This window comes from Oryx dammah, unplaced genomic scaffold, assembly GCF_014754425.2.
Source record: "Oryx dammah isolate SB20612 unplaced genomic scaffold, SCBI_Odam_1.1 HiC_scaffold_26, whole genome shotgun sequence".
NCBI lineage: Eukaryota > Metazoa > Chordata > Mammalia > Artiodactyla > Bovidae > Oryx > Oryx dammah.
Window position 1 is genome coordinate 47920890 of NW_024070210.1, and position 22199 is coordinate 47943088.

Genomic DNA, 22199 nt, shown 5'->3' on the forward strand with positions numbered 1-22199 from the left:
GTGTGTGTGTGTATGTACCATACATGTGTAAGTACATATCCACTACACATATTTTTATATCCTAGAGTTTTCATTTAACACTGTGCCCATATATAATCCTTCTCTGTAATTTTAAGAGTAGCTTGTAAAAACAGCATATGTTTTTGTTTGTAATTTTAAAAGCAGCACTTTTTTTTACTAAAAAATATAAATAAACACATATATGTATAATGTTTTACTCTCTACACAAGTATGGATACAAATAGCATTTAAAACGTTTTAAAATGGAATATTTCAAACATGGGTAAAGAGAAAATGACACAAAAAACTCAGATTCCACAATTATAATTAGATTTTTAAAATCCAATGTGAGGGACTTCCTTGGTGGTCCAGTGGTTAAGAATCTGCCTTGCAATGGAGGGGATGTGGGTTCCATCTCTGTTGGGGAACTAAGATCCCCACATGCCACAGAGCAACTGAGCCACCACAACTACTGAAGCCTGTCCGCTCCGGAGACTGAGTTTCACAGCTAGAAGAGTCCAAGCAGTGCAGTGGAAGATGCTGCGTGATGCCACAAAGATCCCGCGTGCTGCAACTAACGCGCGGCACAGCCAAAAATATAAACATCCACTTAAAAAAAAATCCAATGTGAGGCTTTTGGGTTTTTTCTTTTTTGGCCACACCTATGGCTTGCTGGATCTTAATTCCATGACTACTGATTGATCCTGGGCCACGGCAGTGAAAGCACTGAGAACTAACCACTGGACTGCCAGGGAAATGGATGAGAGCTGTCTTTTTCTTACCTTTATGAAATGTTTAAACCACTTACAGCAACTGTGATAGATGATTTTGATCTTATTTCTTAAATTAGAAACACAATTATTTCTGAAAGTATGAATATGCTTTTCATCTTCCTCATTATTTTCTCAGATTTCTTGAATATAAACAGCTCAGAAAATGCCAAAGCTATGTAGGAACCTCAGAGGGTTGAAGATCTAGATTAACTAGATTAACCCCAGATTAACTATCAAAATTACCAGTAGCAACATGGCTAGCATCTACTTTTCTCCAGAAGTAGTTATCATTTGAATTTATATATAATATTTGGTATTGAAGGGTATCTTCTCTGACGGCATGACTGCCACGGATTCCTATCTGGGCACTCCTGTTTCTTGAGGGGTCTTTCTGCTCTTGTCCTGCCATGGCATTTAAGTATTTTCTTACAAAGGGGCTCTCACCTTAGGAACTAGCCCTAATGTTAAGAAAGCAGATATAAGAGAAATTCAGCCAGGAAGCTATTCCTGCACTGCATTGGTGGGTGGATATTCACAGGGAAACCTAACTTCCTTATGGGGCTTTCTTCTCATTTTTTGTGACACAGGGCACCCTTAAAATAGTTTCAGAGAGCTTACAACTGCTGGTAGTCCTCACTCACCACCAGCTCAGAGCTGGCTCCTCTAGTGCACTTGCTACAGTAGTATATTTCATTATGCAAGTGAAATGCGGGTGATCTTAGAGCTGAGGTCATGATTCAGAGGCTGCCTCTGCAGGTCACATGGAGGGAGGCAGCTGTACAAAGTGGAAATTCGAGGAGCTAAAGGTGGTTTGTTTTCCTGTGCTCTGGTTTCAACTTGGCCTGGAGAGAGTGTGAGCTACTTGAGCACACAACTGTTGAATAAACAAACCAACCTCTATTTAGAATCAGGAAGAGTCTTTCCACTGTTATGTATTCTTAGCCAGGTGAATTAAAAAGCAACAATGTTTGGGACATGTTACAATTAGCTAGAAGGAAAAAATTTCAATTTCTTCACAGATAGACATATAAGTAAGTTACTTCCAATTTATCATATCATACATTTAATTTTAGAGAGTGCTTGGCAAAACCAATCACTACCTAAAATTAAAATTCACTTAAACATTGCAAGCGGATGAGCTGTGTGTATATGTGTGTGTATGGATGTGTGTATGTGTGTACACATGTTCCCCTTTCTTCCACAGAAAGTCTTCATTATGAGCACAGTCAAGCCCAAGTACTGAAGTAATCTGATTGTCCCTGTATTCTTTCAGCAAACCGTCTCAATTCTAGTTGGCATGATTATTTCAATCTCTAGCCTTTTATATGCATCTGAATCTTTAACTCGACGAGGAGCTTCACAAACCAGACAGTGTAACGGGCTCAGTGTTGGATCAATGTTGATCAAATCCTGGCATGTTACCAGTAAGTAATTTGCAACTTGGGACATGTCACTGAAGTATACTTTCCTCATGGGGGCAATAATTCCCACCTCATATAATTACTATAAGGATTAAATAAACTACCATGGACCAGCATGTGACACAAGTGTATATGATCAATGAAAGTAAGTCTTTTTCCTCACCTCTGATATTCCCTCTTTCCTTTCTGGAGAACAGAAAATTTTTTCACATTTGCACAACTGAAGGTGGCTAGCATGATGCTCTGTACACGATAATTCTCAGTAAATACCAATTGAACTTATATTAGAATATGAGCCATTTGTTATTAAAGGAATGTTCATTTAAAATATAAAAGCAAAGGGTAAGATTTTGTGGATGAAGAAAAGCCTCAGAATGCAATCTCATACCTTTCTCTCTTCTGTCAACACTAAGTGATTTTTTTCAATTCCAGAGTCTTAACACCATCTCCATACTGATGACTTCTAAGTTATATCCCTAGTCCATACCTCTCCTATGCACTTAACCCTCCCTGCTTACCCAACCTCTCTTACATCTAACAGGCATCTCCAACGTACTATGCTCAAAACTAAACTGGTGATTTCCTCCATCAATTTTGTTTCTCTTTGTTTTACTTACACACCACATCAACCTGTGGCAAACTGAGGAGACCATTCTTTTAAATTACGTTCTAATAGCTTCTTACTATCTTCCTTCTTATCACTGTAAACTTGCCTGATGATGCAGGAGACATAAAAGACGTGGGTTCAATCCCTGGGTTGAGAAGATCCCCTGGAGGCAGACATGGCAACCTACTTCAGTATTCTTGCCTGGAGAATCCCATGGAGAGAGGAGCCTGGCAGGCTACAGTCCATAGCGTTGCAAAGAGTCAGACACAACTAAAGCAACTTAGCACGCAAACCCTCACTAACTCTTACATGGACACCTGAGTATTAAATGGTCTCCCAATTTCTACGCTTACCTCCCTAGAGTCAGTTTTTCAGGTGGGCTGTTAGGAGGCTGACAAAGAAATCCTTTCAAAATGTCAACGATATCAATGTCTTCCATCCCTCTTAGAAAAAGTCTATGGTCCAAAAAGCCTGCCTACAAGATCTTCTCTTGGCTACCTCCCCATCTCATTTCCCACTTCCTATGCTTCCCTTCATTCTAGCCTCCCTGGCCTCCTTGTTGTTCCTCTAAAATGTCAAGCACACTTCTATCTCAGGGTTTCTGCACTTCCCCCAGATATCCATATGGCTGTGCTCAGATGCCATTTCTTTCAAAAGAACTTACTCACCAACTCCACTGCTTTGTTCTTTCCCCTACTGTAGCTTTCTTCATAGCACTTATGACACTACCTGAACATATCTGTTTGTTATCTGACATGCATGCTCTAATAAGAAAGGGACATTGTTCTGTTCATTGTGGTACCGCCAATGCCTAGAAGAGACCCTGACACACAGCAATCCCTCAATATGTAACAATTCAATAGGTTCTTAATATAAGTAGTCCAATTTATTCAGTAAATATTAAGTTAGATGAACTCCTTTATTGAAGGAAAGGAATTCTTCTTAATAGGAAATAGTGCATAATGTTTCTCAAACTTATTTAGTTATGGAACTTTTTTTTGGGAAGCAAGGTATCTTTATCATCTTGGGAAACTAACCTATGAAGAAACTGCTGTAGTAGATAGTAGAGAATTATTTCTCACAGTGCCTTGTAGATTTTAAAATAATTGAGTACTTTGTGCTAATCTACCGCATATCAGGAAGGTAAAGGCTATCATTTTTGACCCACTTTAAATTACACACAACATATTTTCACACTGCATTTTTCTAAACCATTTTACCATGTCCCATTTTAGCCACAAATATATTGTCACCAGGAACATTTTTTAAATGTTTGACTAATGAAAAAAACTTGTTCTATTTGGTAATAAATATGTGAATTACACATAAATGTATAAAAACATAATATGTATAAGATAATTAATAGGTATATATGAAAGAGATACTGATATTCTTCCCTTCCCCCCTACCCCGTATTTTTCTACACCATTACCTTTTCCCAAAGTTGCCATAATTAGGTACTACAGACTACTTTACTTTCTTTTTCTGTAAATGCCATGTTATATTGTTTGCTTTTTGTTTAGAAGTGGGCAACTCAAACTCTTTTGTGTTTTTCTCTTTGGAAAAAAAAAAACTCAATTACATTTTACTTATATTGTTTTTTTGTTCACTACAAATTACTACCATTAGCTATGAAAAAGGTTCCCTACATGTAACAAAAAAGGTTTTCACTGATAACGTTTCTTAAAATTACAGAAGCAGCATAATGGCAGAAATGGATTCTCTCCTCTCCATGCACTATTATATAGTTAGAAGAAGTAAAAACCTCCAATTACAATCCATTGATGGTTATTGGGCCATCAGTGAGGCAAAAATAATGCTTTCTGAGCCTTGTCTGAAACTGACAAATGAATGCAATAAAAAGTATCAAAACAAAATACTGTTTCTTTTCAGGTAGGTACACACAAAAAGGTAAAGGAAGTATGTGCTCATGAGATTAAAATTCTTCTATTAGTACTTACAAATAACACTCATTACATCAAGTTAGTCACTTGGACAAATGTTGTGTCAAGAGATCATTTTGGAATTAATTTATGAAAACTGAATTATGTATTTTAAGAATATGGTAGCCAGCTGTAGGATGAAGAGTCCTGCACAAATTATGCCTCTATCTCTCCATACCTGTGGGTAGGCTCTACCCACACTAAGCTAAGTATGGGCTTGCCTGCCAGTGGGATGTTAGCAAATGTGAATCAGGCAGAGGTCTGATTCTTTGTACATGGAGCGTCCTACCCCCTCACTCCCTGATCTTGGAAATCTCTTCATGTTTTTTATGCTACCTGCACAATATTGAAACTCTGAGATGGCTAGAACCTCATGAGTGACCTCAGGAGAGACCAACACAAGAACTGCCCAGCTGATCCCAGGCTTAACTGCTGACTCCCAGAGTGTGAGAAAATCAAATGATCAAATGGCTGAATTTTAGAGTGGTGTGCTATTTAGCAATAGATAATGGATAAAATACAAAACTGTATTGCTAGCAGGTACTTATTACTTTCCAGGCTGTTCAGTAACTAGGAAATCACTACTTATTGGGGCACGTACTTAGTGAAAAATATGAATATACAACTACTAGCTACAGTTACCATTTATATGTTTTATAGTTACAAAAAGTGTTATATATTAATTAATCCACATAAGTGATCTTAAAGTATATTCTCTTAATTGGGTAAATATTCCCCTTAAAAGGTAAAATGTATGTGGAAGTACTTGGCACTGTAGTGTTAGATGGCCAACAAATTTCCTTCTCAAAATCCTTCTTAGGCTTCTAATTGCTTGGAAAACTGTTCTTTTCCTAGCATGCATATCTGAATTAAGAAAATATCAAAATCAACTATGAGTGAGTGAAAGTCCAACTCTTTGCAACTCCATGGATACACAGTCCATGGGATTCTCCCGGCCAGGATACTGGAGTGGGTAGCTGTTCCCTTCTCCAAGGGATCTTCCCAAGTCTCCCACATTACAAGCAGATTCTTTACCAGCTGAGCTATATTTTAATTTTAAAAAATTTAAGTATCAAAATAATGAAACTATAATATTTATGTGATGATCCGTCCAAAAACTTGTGGGACTTGTCCAAATGAAAAATCTAAAAAGGACATACTATAACAGCATGAAATAAGAATACTGAGTTCTAGAATTCATTTTTTTCTCAGGCAAAATACAGTTAGTATTAAAAAAATTTAAATTCAATGTTCCTAAGCCTTAATCAACTTTTCCCTGTACTTAAGACACTGTCTACTTAAGTACATATGATATTCATATGGGTCAATTCATTTGCATATGGACCATTTAAATAGTTGTTCAAAGGTCTTCTCCATTAAACAAGGTCTTCTACCATTGTTTGCTACTCTAGTGCAAGACACACAACCACAGGAAATACAGTAGTTATCTGTAACAATTCCTTCTTTCTTACCTTCTCTCTCCCTCTTTAGCTACCAAGCCCTGTTAATCTTACCTCCTCAGTGTCTTTCAACCTCTCTCTCTCTTACCTTCTCTCTCCCTCTTTAGCTACCAAGCCCTGTTAATCTTACCCCCTCAGTGTCTTCCAACCTCTCTCTCCTTTCCATCTCAATCCTCACCACCTAGTCAAGGCTTCTCTCTTTGCTGGACCACAACAGTCATCTTCTAGTCTGCCTGCATTACTCTTACCCCTACTTCTCCTCTACCGAACCTCTTCTATTCACAATATTCAGCGTGAGCTTCCTGAAGCATGAATTATGCTCATGCTTAAAGTATGTCGATGGCTTCCCAATGTCCCTGGAATAAAACCAAATCCTTAGTCATTTGTTACTTCATAAATATAAATTCAAAATGAACTCGAGATCCCTCTTTCCCTTTGTTTCCTTATCATTAATAGTCTTACTTCTCGTGCCCTTTGGTAAATTCTGGTCATACTTACCTTCTCGATGGAGGACCTGCCACTCCCCTGCAATCCAGGCCTTCCTGGATGCGTACAATATAGTATAGCGCGTCACAACTGTCTCTGGTCCATCAGGAGGTCTCCATGAAACCAGAGCAGTGTCGTCCTCTATCAACGTCACTTTCACTCCAACTGGTGGGCCTGCTGGTGCTGTGTGCACATGCAGAAAATATTGTATTATTAGGAGAAAATAGTCACTAAGTTACTCAAATACCTGGATAGGTACAAATGAGAGTTAGAAACACTAGCAGCTGCTATAGCAACTGCTATAAATGAATGGTCTGTCAGCTTGCACAGACCATTAGTGATATACCAAAATATGTTTCTCTTCTTTACCACAAGCCTAATCTTATTTTTATTATGTTTAAAGCATTAAAAAGAATATAAAGGAGATGGTAGATTCCTAGATAAAGAACTGCTGAGTCAAAAGTTGTCAGCATTTTTAGGGCTCTTCATACTGTTTTGCCACACTGACAACTAGAAAGGTTTACAGCTCCACCACTGTACCACATAACTCATCCTTTTAGGTATTGAATCTAAACTACACCTACTACTAAAATGCATATGATGTATACTTAACCTGATCTAGGAAGCCACTCAAGAAAATACTTTTGAGACTGAAATATTCAGTTATTCTCCAAACGCTGTGAATCAGTGAGTTTATAGAACAGACTTTAGACTAACACCTTATATCTACAAAAGGTAGGGAAGTCTTGGGATTTCAGCTGATCCCATGTTCACTATGAGCTAAAGGTGTTAAGAGCTGGATTTGAGCACCATGTCATATATGGAATATTGTCAAAACCATAGCAAAATAGCCCAATGCTCACCTAAATAAATATCTGTTGTTTTCTCTAAACATCGTTAAAAAAAGAGCTGTAATGGTTCTTAGAAATCATCTACACATTCACCCTCATTCTAGAGAAAAGTAAAAGCATGGAGAGAGACACTGTGTTCTTCAATTGGAAGAATCAATATTGTGAAAACGATAATAGTACCGAAAGCAATCTACAGATTCAATATAATCCAAATTAAATTACCAATGGCATTTCTCAAAGAATTAGAACAAAAATTTTTACAATTTGTATGGAAACAAAAGATTCCAAACAGCCAAAGCAATCTTGAGAAAGAATAACAGAACTGGAGGAATCAGGCTCCCTGACTTCAGACTATACCACAAAGCTACAGTAATCAAGACAGTATGGTACTAGCACAAAGACAGAAATACAGATCAGTGGAACAGGATAGAAAACCTGGAAATAAATTCATGCACCAATGGTCAATTAATTTATGACAAAAGAGGCAAGACTGCAAATTCTTGGAAAGATAGTCTCTTCAATGAATGGTGCTGGGAAAACTGGACAGCTACATGTAAAAAATGAATTAGATAATTCTTTAACACCATACACAAACATATGCTCAAAATTAATTAAAGACAGAAATGTGAGACCAGATGCTGTAAAACTCTTAGAGGAAAACATAGGCAGAACAGTCTCTGACATAAATCACAGCAGTATGTTTTTCAATCTGTCTCCCAGAATAATGGAAATAAATACAAAAATAAACAAATGGGACCTACTTAAACTCAAAAGTTTTTCCATAGCAAAGGAAACAATAAATAAACCAAAACACAGCCCACAGACTGGGAGAAAATATTTGCAAATAATGTGACTGACAAGGGTTTAGTTTCCAAAGTTTATAAACATCTCATGATGCTTAACATCATCAAAACAAACAACCCAATTAATGAATAGGCAAAAGACTTAAATAAACATCTCTCCAAAGAAGACATACAGGTGGCCAAGCAGCACATGAAAAGATGTTCAACAGTGCTAATTATTAGAGAAATGCAAATCGAAACTACAATGAGATATCATCTCACACCAGTCAGAACGGCTATTATAAAAAAATCCACAGACAATAAATGCTGGGAGAGGATATGGAGAGAAGGGAACATTCCTACACTGTTGTTGGGAATGTAAATTGGTACAGCCACTATGTAGAACAGTATGGAGGTTCCTTAAAAAACTAGAAACAGAGCTAGCATATGACCCTGCAATCCCACTACTGGGCATATGCCCAGAGGAAAACATGATCTGAAAGGATACATGCACCCCAATGGCCACTGCAGGACTGTTCACAATAGTCAAGACATGGAAGCCACCTAAATGTGCACTGACAGAGGAATGGATAAAGAAGATGTGGTACACAGAATATTACTCAGCCACTAAAAAGAATGAAATAATGCCATCTGCAGCAACATGGATGGACCTCGAGACTGTCATACAGAGTGAAGTCAGACAGAGAAAGGGAAATATCGTATGATATCCCTTACGTGTGGAATCGAAAAAGAAATGATACAAATGAACTTACTTACAGAACAGAGAGAGAGTCACAGGGTTAGAGAATGACCTTGTGGTTGCTGTGGGGGAAGGATGGGAAAATTAGGGAGTTGGGTTATTTACACTGCTATAGTTAAAATGGATAACCAACAAGGACCTACTGTATAGCACATGGAACTCTGTTCAACATTATGTGGCAGCCTAGATGGGAGGGGAGTTTAGAGGGGAATGGATATATGTATATGTGTGGTTGAACCCCTTTGCTCTTTACCTGAAACTATCACAACATTGTTTGCTAATCAGCTATACCCCAATACAAACTAAAAAGTTAAAATTTTTGAAAAAGAGTATGGTACTAGCACAAAAATAGAAATACAAATCAATGGTACAGGATAGAAAGTCGAGAGATAAACCCATGCACCTATGGTTACCTAGTCTATGACAAAGGAGGCAAATATGTACAATGGAGAAAAGGCAGTCTCTTCAATAAGTGGTGCTGGGAAAACTGAACAGGTACTACATGTAAAAGAATGAAATTAGAACACTCTCTAACACCATACACAAAAATAAATTGAAAATGGACTAAAGACCTAAATGTATGGCCAGACACTATAAAACTCTTAGGAGAAATCATAGACAGAGACTTCCCTGGTGGTTCAGTGACTAAGACTCTATGCTCCCAACGCAGGGGGCCTGGGTTCGATCCCCAGTGGGGTAAACTGGATCCCGCATGCCACAACTAAGACCCCAGCACAGCCAAATAAATAAATAAAAATAATAGTAAGAAAACATAGGCAAAACACTGACATAAATCACAGCAAGATCTCTTTTGACCCGCTTCTTAGAGTAACAAAAATAAAAACAAAAATAAACAAATGGGACCTAATTAAACTTAAAAGCTTTTCCACAGCAAAGGAAATCATAAGATGAAAAGACAACTCAGAATGAGAGAAAATACTTGCTAATGTAGGAACTGACAAGAGATTAATCTCCAAAATATATGAACAGCTCATGCAACTCAATATCAAAACAGACAACCCAATCAAAAAATGAGCAAAGACCTAAACAGACATTTCTCCAAAGAAGATATACAGATGGCCAGCAAACACATGAAAAGATGCTCCACATTACTGGTTATTAGAGAAATGCAACTCAAAACGACAACAAGGTATCACTTTACACCAGTCAGAATGGCCATGATCAAAAACCCTAACAAGCAATAAATGCTGGAGAGGGTTTGGAGAAAAGGGAACCCTCTTACACTATTGGTGGTAAATGTAAGTGATACAGCCACTGTGGAGAACAGTACGGAGGTTCCTTAAAAAAACTAAAAACATAACTACTATATAACCCAGTAATCTCACCTTTGGGCTTATACTCAGAGAAAATCATAATTCAAAAAAATACATGCACCCCAATGTTCACTGTAACACTACTTACATAGCGAGGACATGGAAGCAGTCTAAATGTCCACTGACAGAAGAATGGTACATATATACAATGTGGTTCATATATACAATGTGGTTCATATATACAATGGAATATTACTCAGAGATAAAGAGGAATGAAATTGTGCTATTTGCAGTCATACAGTGTGAAGTAAATCAGAAAAACAAATATCATGTAACACTGCTTATATGTGAAATCTAGAAAAAGAATACAGATAAACTTGTTTGCAAAGCAGAAATAAAAACAAAGATGTAGAGAACAAATATATGGATACCAAGCAGCAAGAGGAGGTAGGATGAATTGGGAGACTGGGACTGACATACATACACTAACTATGTATAAAATAGATAATTAATAAGATTCTACTGTGTAGCACAGGGAACTCTACCCAATGCTCTGTGGCGACCTAAATGGGAAGAAAATCCAAAGAAGAGGGGATATATGTATATGTAGAGCCGGTTCATTTTGCTGTACAATAGGAACTAACACAACATTGTAAAGCAACTATATCCCAATAAAAGTTAATTAAAAAAAAAAAAAAAAAGGAAATGCTGGGACTTCCTTGGTGGTCCAGTGGTTAAGAATCCACTCTGCAATGCAGGAGATGTGGTTAGATTCCTGGCCAGGGAACTAAGATCCCACATGCAGCAGAGCAACTAAGCCCATATGCCACAACTAGACAGCCTGAGAGTTCTGGAGCCCACACCACAGCTAGAGAGCCATGCACTGGAATGAAAGAGCCTGCATGCTGCAACTAAGACTCAATGCAGCCAAATAAATAAATACTAATTTAAAAAAAAATTTTTTTTCAGAAAAAGGAAATGCAGGTTTAGAGACATGAAATATTTTAGCAAGAGCTATAGATAAGTTACAGAATTGGTGCTCAATCAGGTATCAGGTATACTGTACTATGCACAGCATCAAGCTACTACTCACATTAGGTTCTAATGTGGCCTCCTAATATCATTCAATTGAAGAAGCAAATGGCAACCCACTTCAATATTCTTGCCTGGGAAATCCCATGGACAGAGGAGCCTGGCAGGCTACAGTCCATGGGTTCGCAAGAGTTGGACATGACTTAGCAACTAAACAACATCATTAAATACATTATTTACTTACTTCCATTTTAAATTGCCTGGGTGCAGCCTTATACAGTATACTTCTTCTTAGAAAATGGAGCACCCTCTAAAATGACCCTAAGTTTAAGTTCACTTGCTTGTGCAACACACTGAGAGGAAAAATGTTTTTACTATAATAAAGGAAAAGAAACTTCAAAAGTTAAGAAGCAACACAAATATATACAGGTAGACTGGTAGGTGCCAACCAGGGTAGACTCTTCTTCAAAGTGAACACACACACACATCAAATATGTAGGTAAAACCCACAAGGAGTTGCTTTCTTTACCTTCCGGAAGTGTAGAGTGGTAGACAACGGGGCTCCAGGGACTGGAAAGTTGATCCACATGCAGTCGAACAGCAAATTCATATTTGGTGTTTGGTTCTAGACCTTGAACCAACATGTGAGTTTCTGATCTATAATAAGTAGTAATAAAATTGTTAGTACGTTGTTTCTAAAAGATTGTATTTCCAATCAATATAGGTTATTGTTAATATTTATTACCTCTTTATTTTCTTTAAAACAAATTAGGAATCTAATTTGACTATTAAAATGCTATATTTGATATTATAGAAATAAGCCTAAAAGCGGCCTCTCCAAGAGGAAACTAGGAAATTAAGAGTATAAATATGTCCCAAATCAAAGGGATTTCTTCTGAAATATTTGAAGTCAAATCATCCCTTTAAAGCATTTTATGGCCTTCTAACTATAACCTAGCAAACAGAATAACTAGGTTTATTTTTTGATGTAATCTGAAAATTGTCTTGTTTCTTTCTTTAAAAATGCTAAGTTTAGCTGATTGAAGGTCATTAATATTGATAGTTTCTTGTCTCATTTTGCTGTGTGAGTCTAGGGAAACAAAAAAAATCATTTTTGAAAATTCAATTTCAAAAAATGTGGTTCTCAGAATTGAATACGTAAAGATGAAATCTCCCACCACTGTATACACAAAATAGGTCCTGGGACAAATGCTTACAGCTGAAGCTCATGCTGGCCCAAGATGATAAAGGAATTGTGAGTGGGGAGGAGAGCAAAGAAAACAACCATTAATAGAAGTTACATACGTTTGAAGGTACAGAACCAAAGAAGCATTCTGCAGGCCAACAGGGTTACAGCGGATGGTGTAGTTAATCATCTGTGCAGTGGTGAATGCAGGCCTCCTCCAATGCAGAAAGATGGAAGATGAGGTGTTAGCCTTCGCATAGAGATGGTGGGGGGGCGGTGGAGGAGGAACCATGCGATCACGAACAGCTATTGAAAAAGACAATGTTACTTTGCCACATGGTGTAATATTTAATACAGAAAGTTGTAAAATGGTAAAATCGTAACACCCCACCCTTTAGGTCTTTATTCCATCAAAGGTTCACAGTGGTCTAGAGATACATCGTTCAAACCTGAGTGACTCTTCCATGAGTTAGATAAGGAATCAAATATTATCAATACTTAAAAAGCAAAACAGAAGCACAGAGGAGTCAAGCTACCAGCCAAAAATATTCAGAAAGCCAGCAGTAGACTTAAAAACTAGACTGACATCCTCTTTAGTAGCAATAAAACCAAACAGCTTTCAGTAGCAATAAAACTGAACAGCAACTGGAAGGAAACAATTAGTCTCAAGGTTAAAGGACATAAAAGAAAATATATGTAGGGTTATTTTCCCAGTTTAATTTCTAATGATCTCTTGCATGCAAAACTAAAACAGGTTCTTATGATTAAACAAGTCTCAAATAGTTACTGAGTATGTACTTGGTTCAAAATACTATGTTGAATATCCTGGAAGATACAAAAGTAATAAAACCATCAAGGTATCCAAGTAGTGAAGAGACTTAAATTTAAAGAAAGAGGAGAAAAAAAAGAGTATGAGTCTTACATAGTGAAACAAGCTACTGTAGCTCTTACTTACAGACGCATCCCGGTGTACTAACTGTCTGATCCGCCTGGTAGCCATCTTCTATGTTGTTGTAAGCCAGCAGTCTCACATGATACTTTCTTCTCGGGTCTATGAAGAAACCAACAGGTAATAATTAGATCCAGCTTTCTAGATGGGAACAAGGGTGCTATAGATTTTCTAGATTTTGGTTTTAAAATCTTCTGAATGAGTTAAAGCTCTAAGTAAAATGAAAATTTTCTCTCTCCTTGTCCTACACAATGACTCAGCAATTCACCTTTGCTACTGTGACTAGACAATCACAATAATACCAATTAATAAAATTTTACTTTATTTAACCTTACTTCAAACGAAAACATTACCACCACTGTTTTCTCCCTTCCTCAACTGACCAGACATAGATTCTTGATTTTAAAAGCCTTGGGCTGACTGATGGATTCCTTACAAGTTGGGGTAGTTAACTTAAAAGCATGGAAATCAAACTGAGATTGTTTTCCCCCTAAGAATTACAGCTGTCATTCTTTAGTACTTTTGAAAATGTTTATATCCATGTGTTAACTTTATTTCATCCTATGCCCTTTCCTCACATTTCAGTTGAGAGCTATATTTATCAAGAAAGATGAGTTGGAGCTCCCTCTACTGGAGATCATTAATTATACAGAAACTAAAAGTCTCCTCCATACAATATTAAAACAAATTTTTTTTCAGGTTTTTGAGGAATTAAGTGGTTACAAATTTTAAAAAATATACTTTAGGAGATATTTATGAAGCTTAATGATATAAATACATTTAAATGTTAGTATTTATGATAACACCTATAGAATAATACTTGCTTAAGGCAAAAATAAATATTATTCAGAAACAATGTAATTCTTTCTTCCCATTTTCATTGAGGTATAGTTGTTTAATATACAAATAAAACTTGTATATTATATTTAAAGTATATAACCTTGATGTTTGATATGGGTATACACTGTGAAACGATCACTATAATCAAGTGAATTAACAGATAGACCCATTACTTCACTATTTAACCATTTGTGTGTATGTATATATATGGTAAAAACATTTAAGATTTATACTCTCAGTAAATTTCAAGTATACAATACATCATTGAGAACTATAATCACCATGCTGTACATCAGACCTCCAAAACTTACTCATCCTGCATAACTGAAACTCTAGCCATCTCCCCATTTTCCCCACCCATGGTAACCACCATTCCACTTTCTGCTTCTGAGAGTTTAAGTATTTTAGATTCCATATATAAATGAGATCATGTGATATTTGTCTTTCCGGCTTATTTCATTTAGCATAATGTCCTCTATTTCATTCAAGTCATGAAAATGGTAAGATCTCTTTCTTTTTAAAAGCTGAATAACATTCCAGTGTGTGTGTGTGTGTGTCTGTGTGTGTGTGTGTGTGTGTGCGCGCGCCCCATTTTCTTTTTCTATTTACCTGCTAACAGGCATTCAGGTTGTTTTCACAGCTTGTCTACTGTGACTAATGCTGCAAAGAACATGAGGATGTAGATAACTCTTTGAGGTACTGACTTCATTTCCTTTTGATATATACCCAGAAGAGGGACCGCTGGGTCACATGAGAAGTCTATTTCTAATGTATTTCTACATTGTAATTCTCTAAATAATAATAATACCTATAAATAAATCTATAGGAATTTCACAAAGGAAAATAATCATCCTTAGTAGATATATCAAATGCGAAAAAAACCTTAGAATAATGTAATAAAAATAATTCTATACTGAATTCAAACATTTAAAATCCAAAAACAAGATGTTAAGTTTACTAAATTTTCCAATGTAATTTAAGACTTTGTATAAATATTTTTGAAATGGATGCATTGTAATATTTAATATTAAATGCATTAAAAGGATATCCTAAAATATAAAATTTTTATTCCTATTCTGACAAAATTACACAAGAAAAATTTATACACCTTAGAACATTTCTGTACTTTCTAGATAGAAGGGTAAAAAGACTAACAACATTTCACCATCCTATAGAAAATATCTTTTAAACAAAACACTGTAAGACATGTTATTCCCATTTTATAAACCGTCATACAAAAGCATTAAGAAACATGTACAATGTCACACAAAGCTGAACCAAGAACTTGCAGATATTTTTATGACAAAAATACAGGGCATTTAAATGTACACAAATTCAAGTGCCTTTGTCACAGTAAGTATGTCTTCAGATAATGCATTTTAAAACAGAAATTTTCAAATCTTTTAAGATAATTATCAGAAAACATAAACACATTTGAGTTTCATCAGTGAAATGATCTCTAATATTCAGCACTGACATTCTAGGATTCAAAGGCCTCTGTTCAGATCAGTGGCTACTTATTTTGAATCTGTTTTCTTCTTTCTTTCTTCCTATTGCTGTATTCATTAGTCAACTGAATCCAGAGCTCCACATTACAAATTCTCCCTGTGAATGGGTACAAATGCAACTCAATCGACTCTCTGCAGAAGTTTTTCAAACATATTGCTTTATCCTCTCTATTCAATCAGAAGAGTACCTTTAGGACAGCCTCCTGAGTGTGATGTGCCAGGAGTTACAAGACATAGAAAAGGAAGGATGAATCAGCATTTGACGAACGCAGCTCGTGTTCTCCCGGAACCAGACACAGATACAGCTAACTCGCCTAGAAGGCTGATTTTTGTGGAGGGTTATGAGTAGAGGTAGAGAGATTAAACTTTTTCCACTGTGCAAACAGTCAACCAACACTTCATAAACACCTCTCCGGAATGGTTACTTATTTTTAGCCCTAAAATTGATTCTTCATTTTCCTCTTTTAAAAAAGTGAGCTGCTTACCCCAAGTTTTAAACCCAGAATTAACCTTTTTTGTTGTTGCTGATCAGACAGAAGCAGCTTAAATTTCCTAGCAAGATGAGAGAACACAGTTGGTTCCTCAACATGCCCCACACCTGGCTATTACCCACTCAGCACAGACACCAGCAAGCCCTACACCAGGAGAGGCAGCTCTTCTGAGGCCCCCTGGAAACCATCCACATGGCCAGAGTAACCATCTCCACCGCTGGGCTCCTTCCCCTTCAAGTCCATGTGAGGTCAGGTAAAGGTAAACCACAGACAGGCAAATAAGTATTCAATACACTGAGTACACGAAATTCCTTTCTAGCCACATAAAAAAGACAAAACATGAACCAGGATAATTTTGGAAATTATTTTTCAGATATACTGGGTGTGTTAGTCATTCAGTCGTGCCCAACTCTCTGCAATCCCATGGACTGTAGCTCACCAGACTCCTCTGTCCATGGAATTCTCCAGGCAAGAATACTGGAGTCAGTTGCCATTCCCTTTTCCAGGGGAAATTCCCAACCCAGGGACTGAACCCGGGTTTCCCTGCATTGCTGGCTGATTCTTTACTGTCTGAGCCACTAGGACATACTAGGTAGGAAAAATAATGTAAAGGAAAGGGAAAATCCATTCACATTTGTTCACATGTGATCTACTCTTCATGCTCTATAAAGAATCTTACTTTAAAAAATAAAAAGTTCCAGGCTGGGGACCAAGCTGAGCTGTGGGCCACTTGCATTTGCCATGTATTCCTCTCTCTTAGGCTGTAAAAATATGACTCCAATTTTAAAATCTAGTCACTGTATTATTTTGGTTTGTGAATCCAGAGACCCCAGGAAAAACCTGGCTCATTCTTGTTTGTCAATTTGCTAGAAATTTCATTTCATCTACTTTTGTAAATTTAAGAGGGGACCCAAGGAGCAGAAGACCTCAAATAACATTAAGATGAGCACTGTTGGTGTTTAGCCATTAAGTCATGTCCAACTCTTTGCAACTCCATGGACTATAGCCCACCAGGTTCCTCTGTTCATGGGATTTCCCAGGCAAGAATACTGGAGTGGGTTGCCATTTCCTTCTCCAAGGGATCTTCCCAACCCAGGGATCGAATCCACGTCTCCTGCTTGGCAGGCAAATTCTTTATCATTAAACACCAGGGAAGCCCATAAGATGACCATAACCAGGCAACAAGTTACCAGCTAAGAAAGAAAACAGAGAATGGTTACACTATTAACAAAATTAAAGATACAGAATAAAAAAATAAAGTTTAGGACCAACATGTTAAGTACAGTTAAGTGCACACATAATGAACCTCAGCAAAGCAGCACAAGTCATAAAACTCTGCAGTTCTGCAAAGACCCTGTGATGATACAAAAGGGACAAAGCAGAGACTCAGGATCAACGTGAAATGCCCCAGGGAGCGAGTTTCCAGGGCCTGTTAGAAGCTTCTTGAGTCAAGCACTGCCACGTATGTGGTGCTTGGTTACACAAGACTCAGCAGACTTAAACTCTGTGGTTTCAGGGCAAACCAGCAGAGTCAGGAAGAGCAGCCACAAAGAACAGCACAGGCCTCCTCAAAACCCAGTGAGGAGAGAGCTGGTCCCAGTTCCTTCAAAACTCAATACAAGGGGCATAGAAATCACTCCTCAACAGGGCTAATTTCTTAATTGATCCCAGTGGTGATAGGTAGCATATGGATTTATGGTTAAACTTGTCTAAAGCTTTAGCAATATATAAAGATGAAGGGTCAGGAAAGGAAGCCCAAATTAATTTAACACATGTCTGACTAAACATTTTGATATGTAACTCTGGAGTATCAGTTTAAGTTAATGTGCTCAAGATTTCAGCCAAATTAAACTGTCTTTATTAGGGAGTCAACCTGTGGCCAAAATTGAAGCTCTCCCTAAAACACGACTACGGTTCTACCTTTTATTTTTTCTCCACTGTTCCAAGGACCCACCTCTCTTTCTTCCCTTTGTTTCATTCTCACTATCAGTTCTTCTACATGAGTTTGTTTCACATAAAGGACAATCAGAACCAGAAGTCTAGCTGGCCAAGAAAGAGTTCACAGGTATCAAATACACATTTATCAAGTGTCTACTAAAAGTCAGGCACTTTACAGAAGACTCAAGGATTAGAAAACTCTTAATTTCAACCTGCCAACAGGAATAGACCATGAAATGAATATGTGTACTGTTTACCAAATGTATAACCTTGAATAAGTTTCTTAGTTTTCTAAGCTTTAATTTCATTTGGAAAATAGGGATACAATCACTTATAGGATTTTGACAGTATTAAATGAAATCATGCCTATTAAGGGCTTTGTACAGTTCCTATAATTAGTAAACACAACATTACTGCTGTCATTATGTGAGTAAAGTTGCTTGGGATAACAGAAAAGGCACTACCAAACGTAGGGTGCACTTTAATTTGGGAATCATCTTGCTGAAGGCAAATGAACATGAAGGCTATTCATTCATACAAGCAAGGTTCAGAATCCAGAATATCAGCACATCAGCAATTAGCAGACAATGAAGCTGAGCTCTAACTACCCTCTGTCCTCATTAACATTCCCAGGTTCACAGAGCTGGCAAAAGCTCTCAAATGTGTATCAGAGTTGTACACATATTGAAGGAGCTGTGTTTTGTATTTATGGCCACTAAGAATGCTTGCTGTTCTGGCAACCACGTCACATGGTGTATAGTCCTCTTAGTGTCAAATCCACCTTCACCTATGTCTTCCATATTAATTGAATACATTATCATCTGCTAATAAACAAACAACCTGATGAAGATAAACGCTTAGGAAAGCAACTTAATAGATTTCTTCCCTAATGGAAGAACAGTAGATTGTTTCATATAAATGAAGTATGGGAAAATCTGAGGACTAGCATTAGATACATCAAGCAGATGGACACAACAAATTGATTTATTGTTAATTATATCCAGTCTTAACAGTTAGGTGTTTATTACCTTTCAGGGACAACAACTTGGAGCAAAAGAAAAAACAAAGATCAGTACAATGAGACTCCTTGTAATGCCCAGGTCTTTTAAAGATGCACAAAGATTAAAACAGAACCTGCTTTAATTCTATGATTTAACAACCATGCATTAATAATTGTATCTTGACACAAAATCTTAAGTAACCTACTAAAAGTGTTGGTATAATATTACCCATTTTTCACTGCAACAGGTTTTCAAAGACCAGAAAACAACAACAAAAAACCCCTGCTTTCTTCCAGGGTTTTACTTAAATAACTTGCATTTCTCTTCTCTATCACTAGATGGCATCTGTGTGCCTGTAAGGAGAAGGATGACTCATCTAGCTATTAAGGTGGGAGATATTCTGATACCCACTGAGACATGAAAGAGCAACTCAAGTGCCGGAAATGCGCAACTGCTTTGACTGTGCATGCTAAGTTGCCCAATCGTGTCCGACTCTTTGCGACCCGACAGACTGTAGCCTGCCAGGCTCCTCTGTCCATGCGATTATCCCAGCAAGAATACTGGAGTGGGTTGCCATTTCCTCCTCCAGGGTGACTGCTTTAGTTTCTCCATATTATAAAGAATTGATGAAATGCAAAGCTGTAGAAAGGGGAAAGGGCTGCCCTGGATCAGTTTTTGTCATACTCAGAAGTATTTCACATGAACGTTAAAAACCCTGTGAATGAGATGCTGCTTTTGTCACGTGTCCTCTACAGGACAAACAGAAGACAACTTATCTAATGGCTCAGCACTGCGAGGAAGCTAAGAGATGGTCTGACGAAAGGGTTAAGGGCTGAGATGTCAGACCCAGACAGCCTGGATTCCAATTTACCTTGGTCATTACTGTGTAACTTGGAAAGTTTATTTTCTCTCTCTTTACCTTTGTTAAAGTAATCTATACAATGGATGTGATAATGATAAAACATCTTTCTCTTGAGGTGGTGGGAAGAGGACAGAAACTAATTCACTTGAAGTACTTAAAGTAGTGACAGTGTATAATAACATCAACAATAATAATAATAAACTACAAATAAAAATGATATACAGATAAAAATACCGATAGTAATAAACCAATTATTAGAAACAACAGCACTGACTATTCACTGGAAGGACTAACACTGAAGCTGAAGCTCCAACACTTTGGCCTGAAGCAAAGAGCTGACTCACTGTAAAAGACCCTGATGTTGGAAAAGACTGAGGGCAGGAGGAGAAGGGTGGAACAGAAAGATGAGATGGTTGGATGGCATCACCAACTCAATGGACATGAAGCTGAGCCAACTCCAGGAGATAGTAAAGGACAGGGAGGCCTGTCATGCTCCAGTCCATGGGGTTGAAAAGAGTCGGACACAACTTAGTGACTGCATGACAACAACGAGAAGCAACTTATGACACCTAATCCCTCTTCCCTCTCATGTAGAAGGGCAGAATGGTATAACGGTGAAAAGACAGACCCTGGGAGCAGATAAGACTACTTGGGTTCCGATTGAGTTTCCTCTTCTATAAATTGAGGATTAAACGAGTTTATATACACAAAATGCTTTGGAAAATGTCTGGCACTGAGTAGGTACTTTTTAGTTCTAAATAAATAAATGCAGAGGAGGGGGCTGGTTTGAGAATTGGGGGATTTGGATTTTAATCTTGGATTTAGTAGCTGTGTGGCTGCAAAGGTAGTCTCCTGGAATTCAGTTTCCTTGTCTTTAAGATTAGGAAACTGAAATAGTTCAGTTGCTCTCAAATTTGTTTAGGTAATAGTGTACTAGGGGAGCTAAGACAAAGATACAAATAAGCACCATGCAAGATAGGAGTAACTGCTGCAAAGAGATTTGTTGGAACTCTAAAGGAATTAAAAAAGAGGGAAAGCTTACTAGTAGTTTGGGGCATGGAGAGGACACCACAGAAGTGCACCTGAGCAGAATTTGACCTTTTAGTAGGCATGGGGAAAAAAGGGATGGAGGCAAAAGAAACAGTATAAACAAAGGTTTGGGGACAGGAACACAAGGATCAGGGATGAGCGATGAAGAAGTACCCAGTATACGGTGCATGAGTGAGTGTCACAAAGAAAAGTGGAGCTGGGGGTGAGATCTCAGAGGACTTTGAGAGCCAGGCTAGACGTTGCAGATTTTATTACATATACTTGGGAAATAGCTGACTAAATGAGACTGTTGAGAGAAAGGATGAATGAGAAGGAGTAAGAAAGTTCCCAGTTTCCAGTCTGGGTTGACCGACAGAAATAGAAGAGGATATGCTTGGTGGAGCCAGTGACATGCCAAATCCGAGATGCCAGAGAAGGGAGTGGAGCTGACCAGCAGGTGACTGAAAGTGTGGACTGGAGCCAACAGTTAGGATGAAGGACCACATTCAGCAGTCATTCACACAGAAGAAGGGGTGTTACAGAACAGAAAAGACAGCAAGGACTAGAAACGGAGGGTAGGAAGGGACGTGGACCTGAAGACTCATGAGGAAAGTAAAATACCATGGAAACTAAGAGAAGGTTGGTTGACAATATCCAAAGCTGCAGAGACAGCATCAAGGGTAAGAACGACATTTGGTTATCTAGGTCCTTTAACAAAATAAATTCATCAGAAAGGGGTGAGGTTAGAGGTAGCAGGAAACATGGAGTTAAGGAGCAAGGAAGTGGTGGGACATCTGAGGCAGAGTTATGAAGGGAATGAAAACGCATTTTTATTATGATGTGTAACAAAATGTTAATAGTGGTATCTGGCTCTATAGGGCAAAATTTTAGTTACTTTGCTTCCTATAACCGTTCTACAATAAATATAAACTGCTGTAATGATAATATTAAAGAATTGTTGGGAAAACGTATTACCTTTTATATGCCAACAAACTACTATATGTTT

General features: G+C 37.6%; 1 protein-coding gene across 1 annotated transcript in view; it reads right to left on the reverse strand.

Annotated features, from left to right (window-relative positions):
* PRTG (protogenin) overlaps positions 1 to 22199 on the reverse strand; it is a gene marked incomplete at its 5' end in the record, with an annotated part of 146475 nt that overhangs the window by 13626 nt on the left and 110650 nt on the right. The window contains 4 exons of the mRNA XM_040226582.1: positions 6703 to 6873; positions 11919 to 12046; positions 12695 to 12881; positions 13531 to 13626. Coding sequence (XP_040082516.1) covers positions 6703 to 6873; positions 11919 to 12046; positions 12695 to 12881; positions 13531 to 13626 — 582 coding nt within the window. The remainder of the gene's footprint in view (positions 1 to 6702; positions 6874 to 11918; positions 12047 to 12694; positions 12882 to 13530; positions 13627 to 22199) is intronic.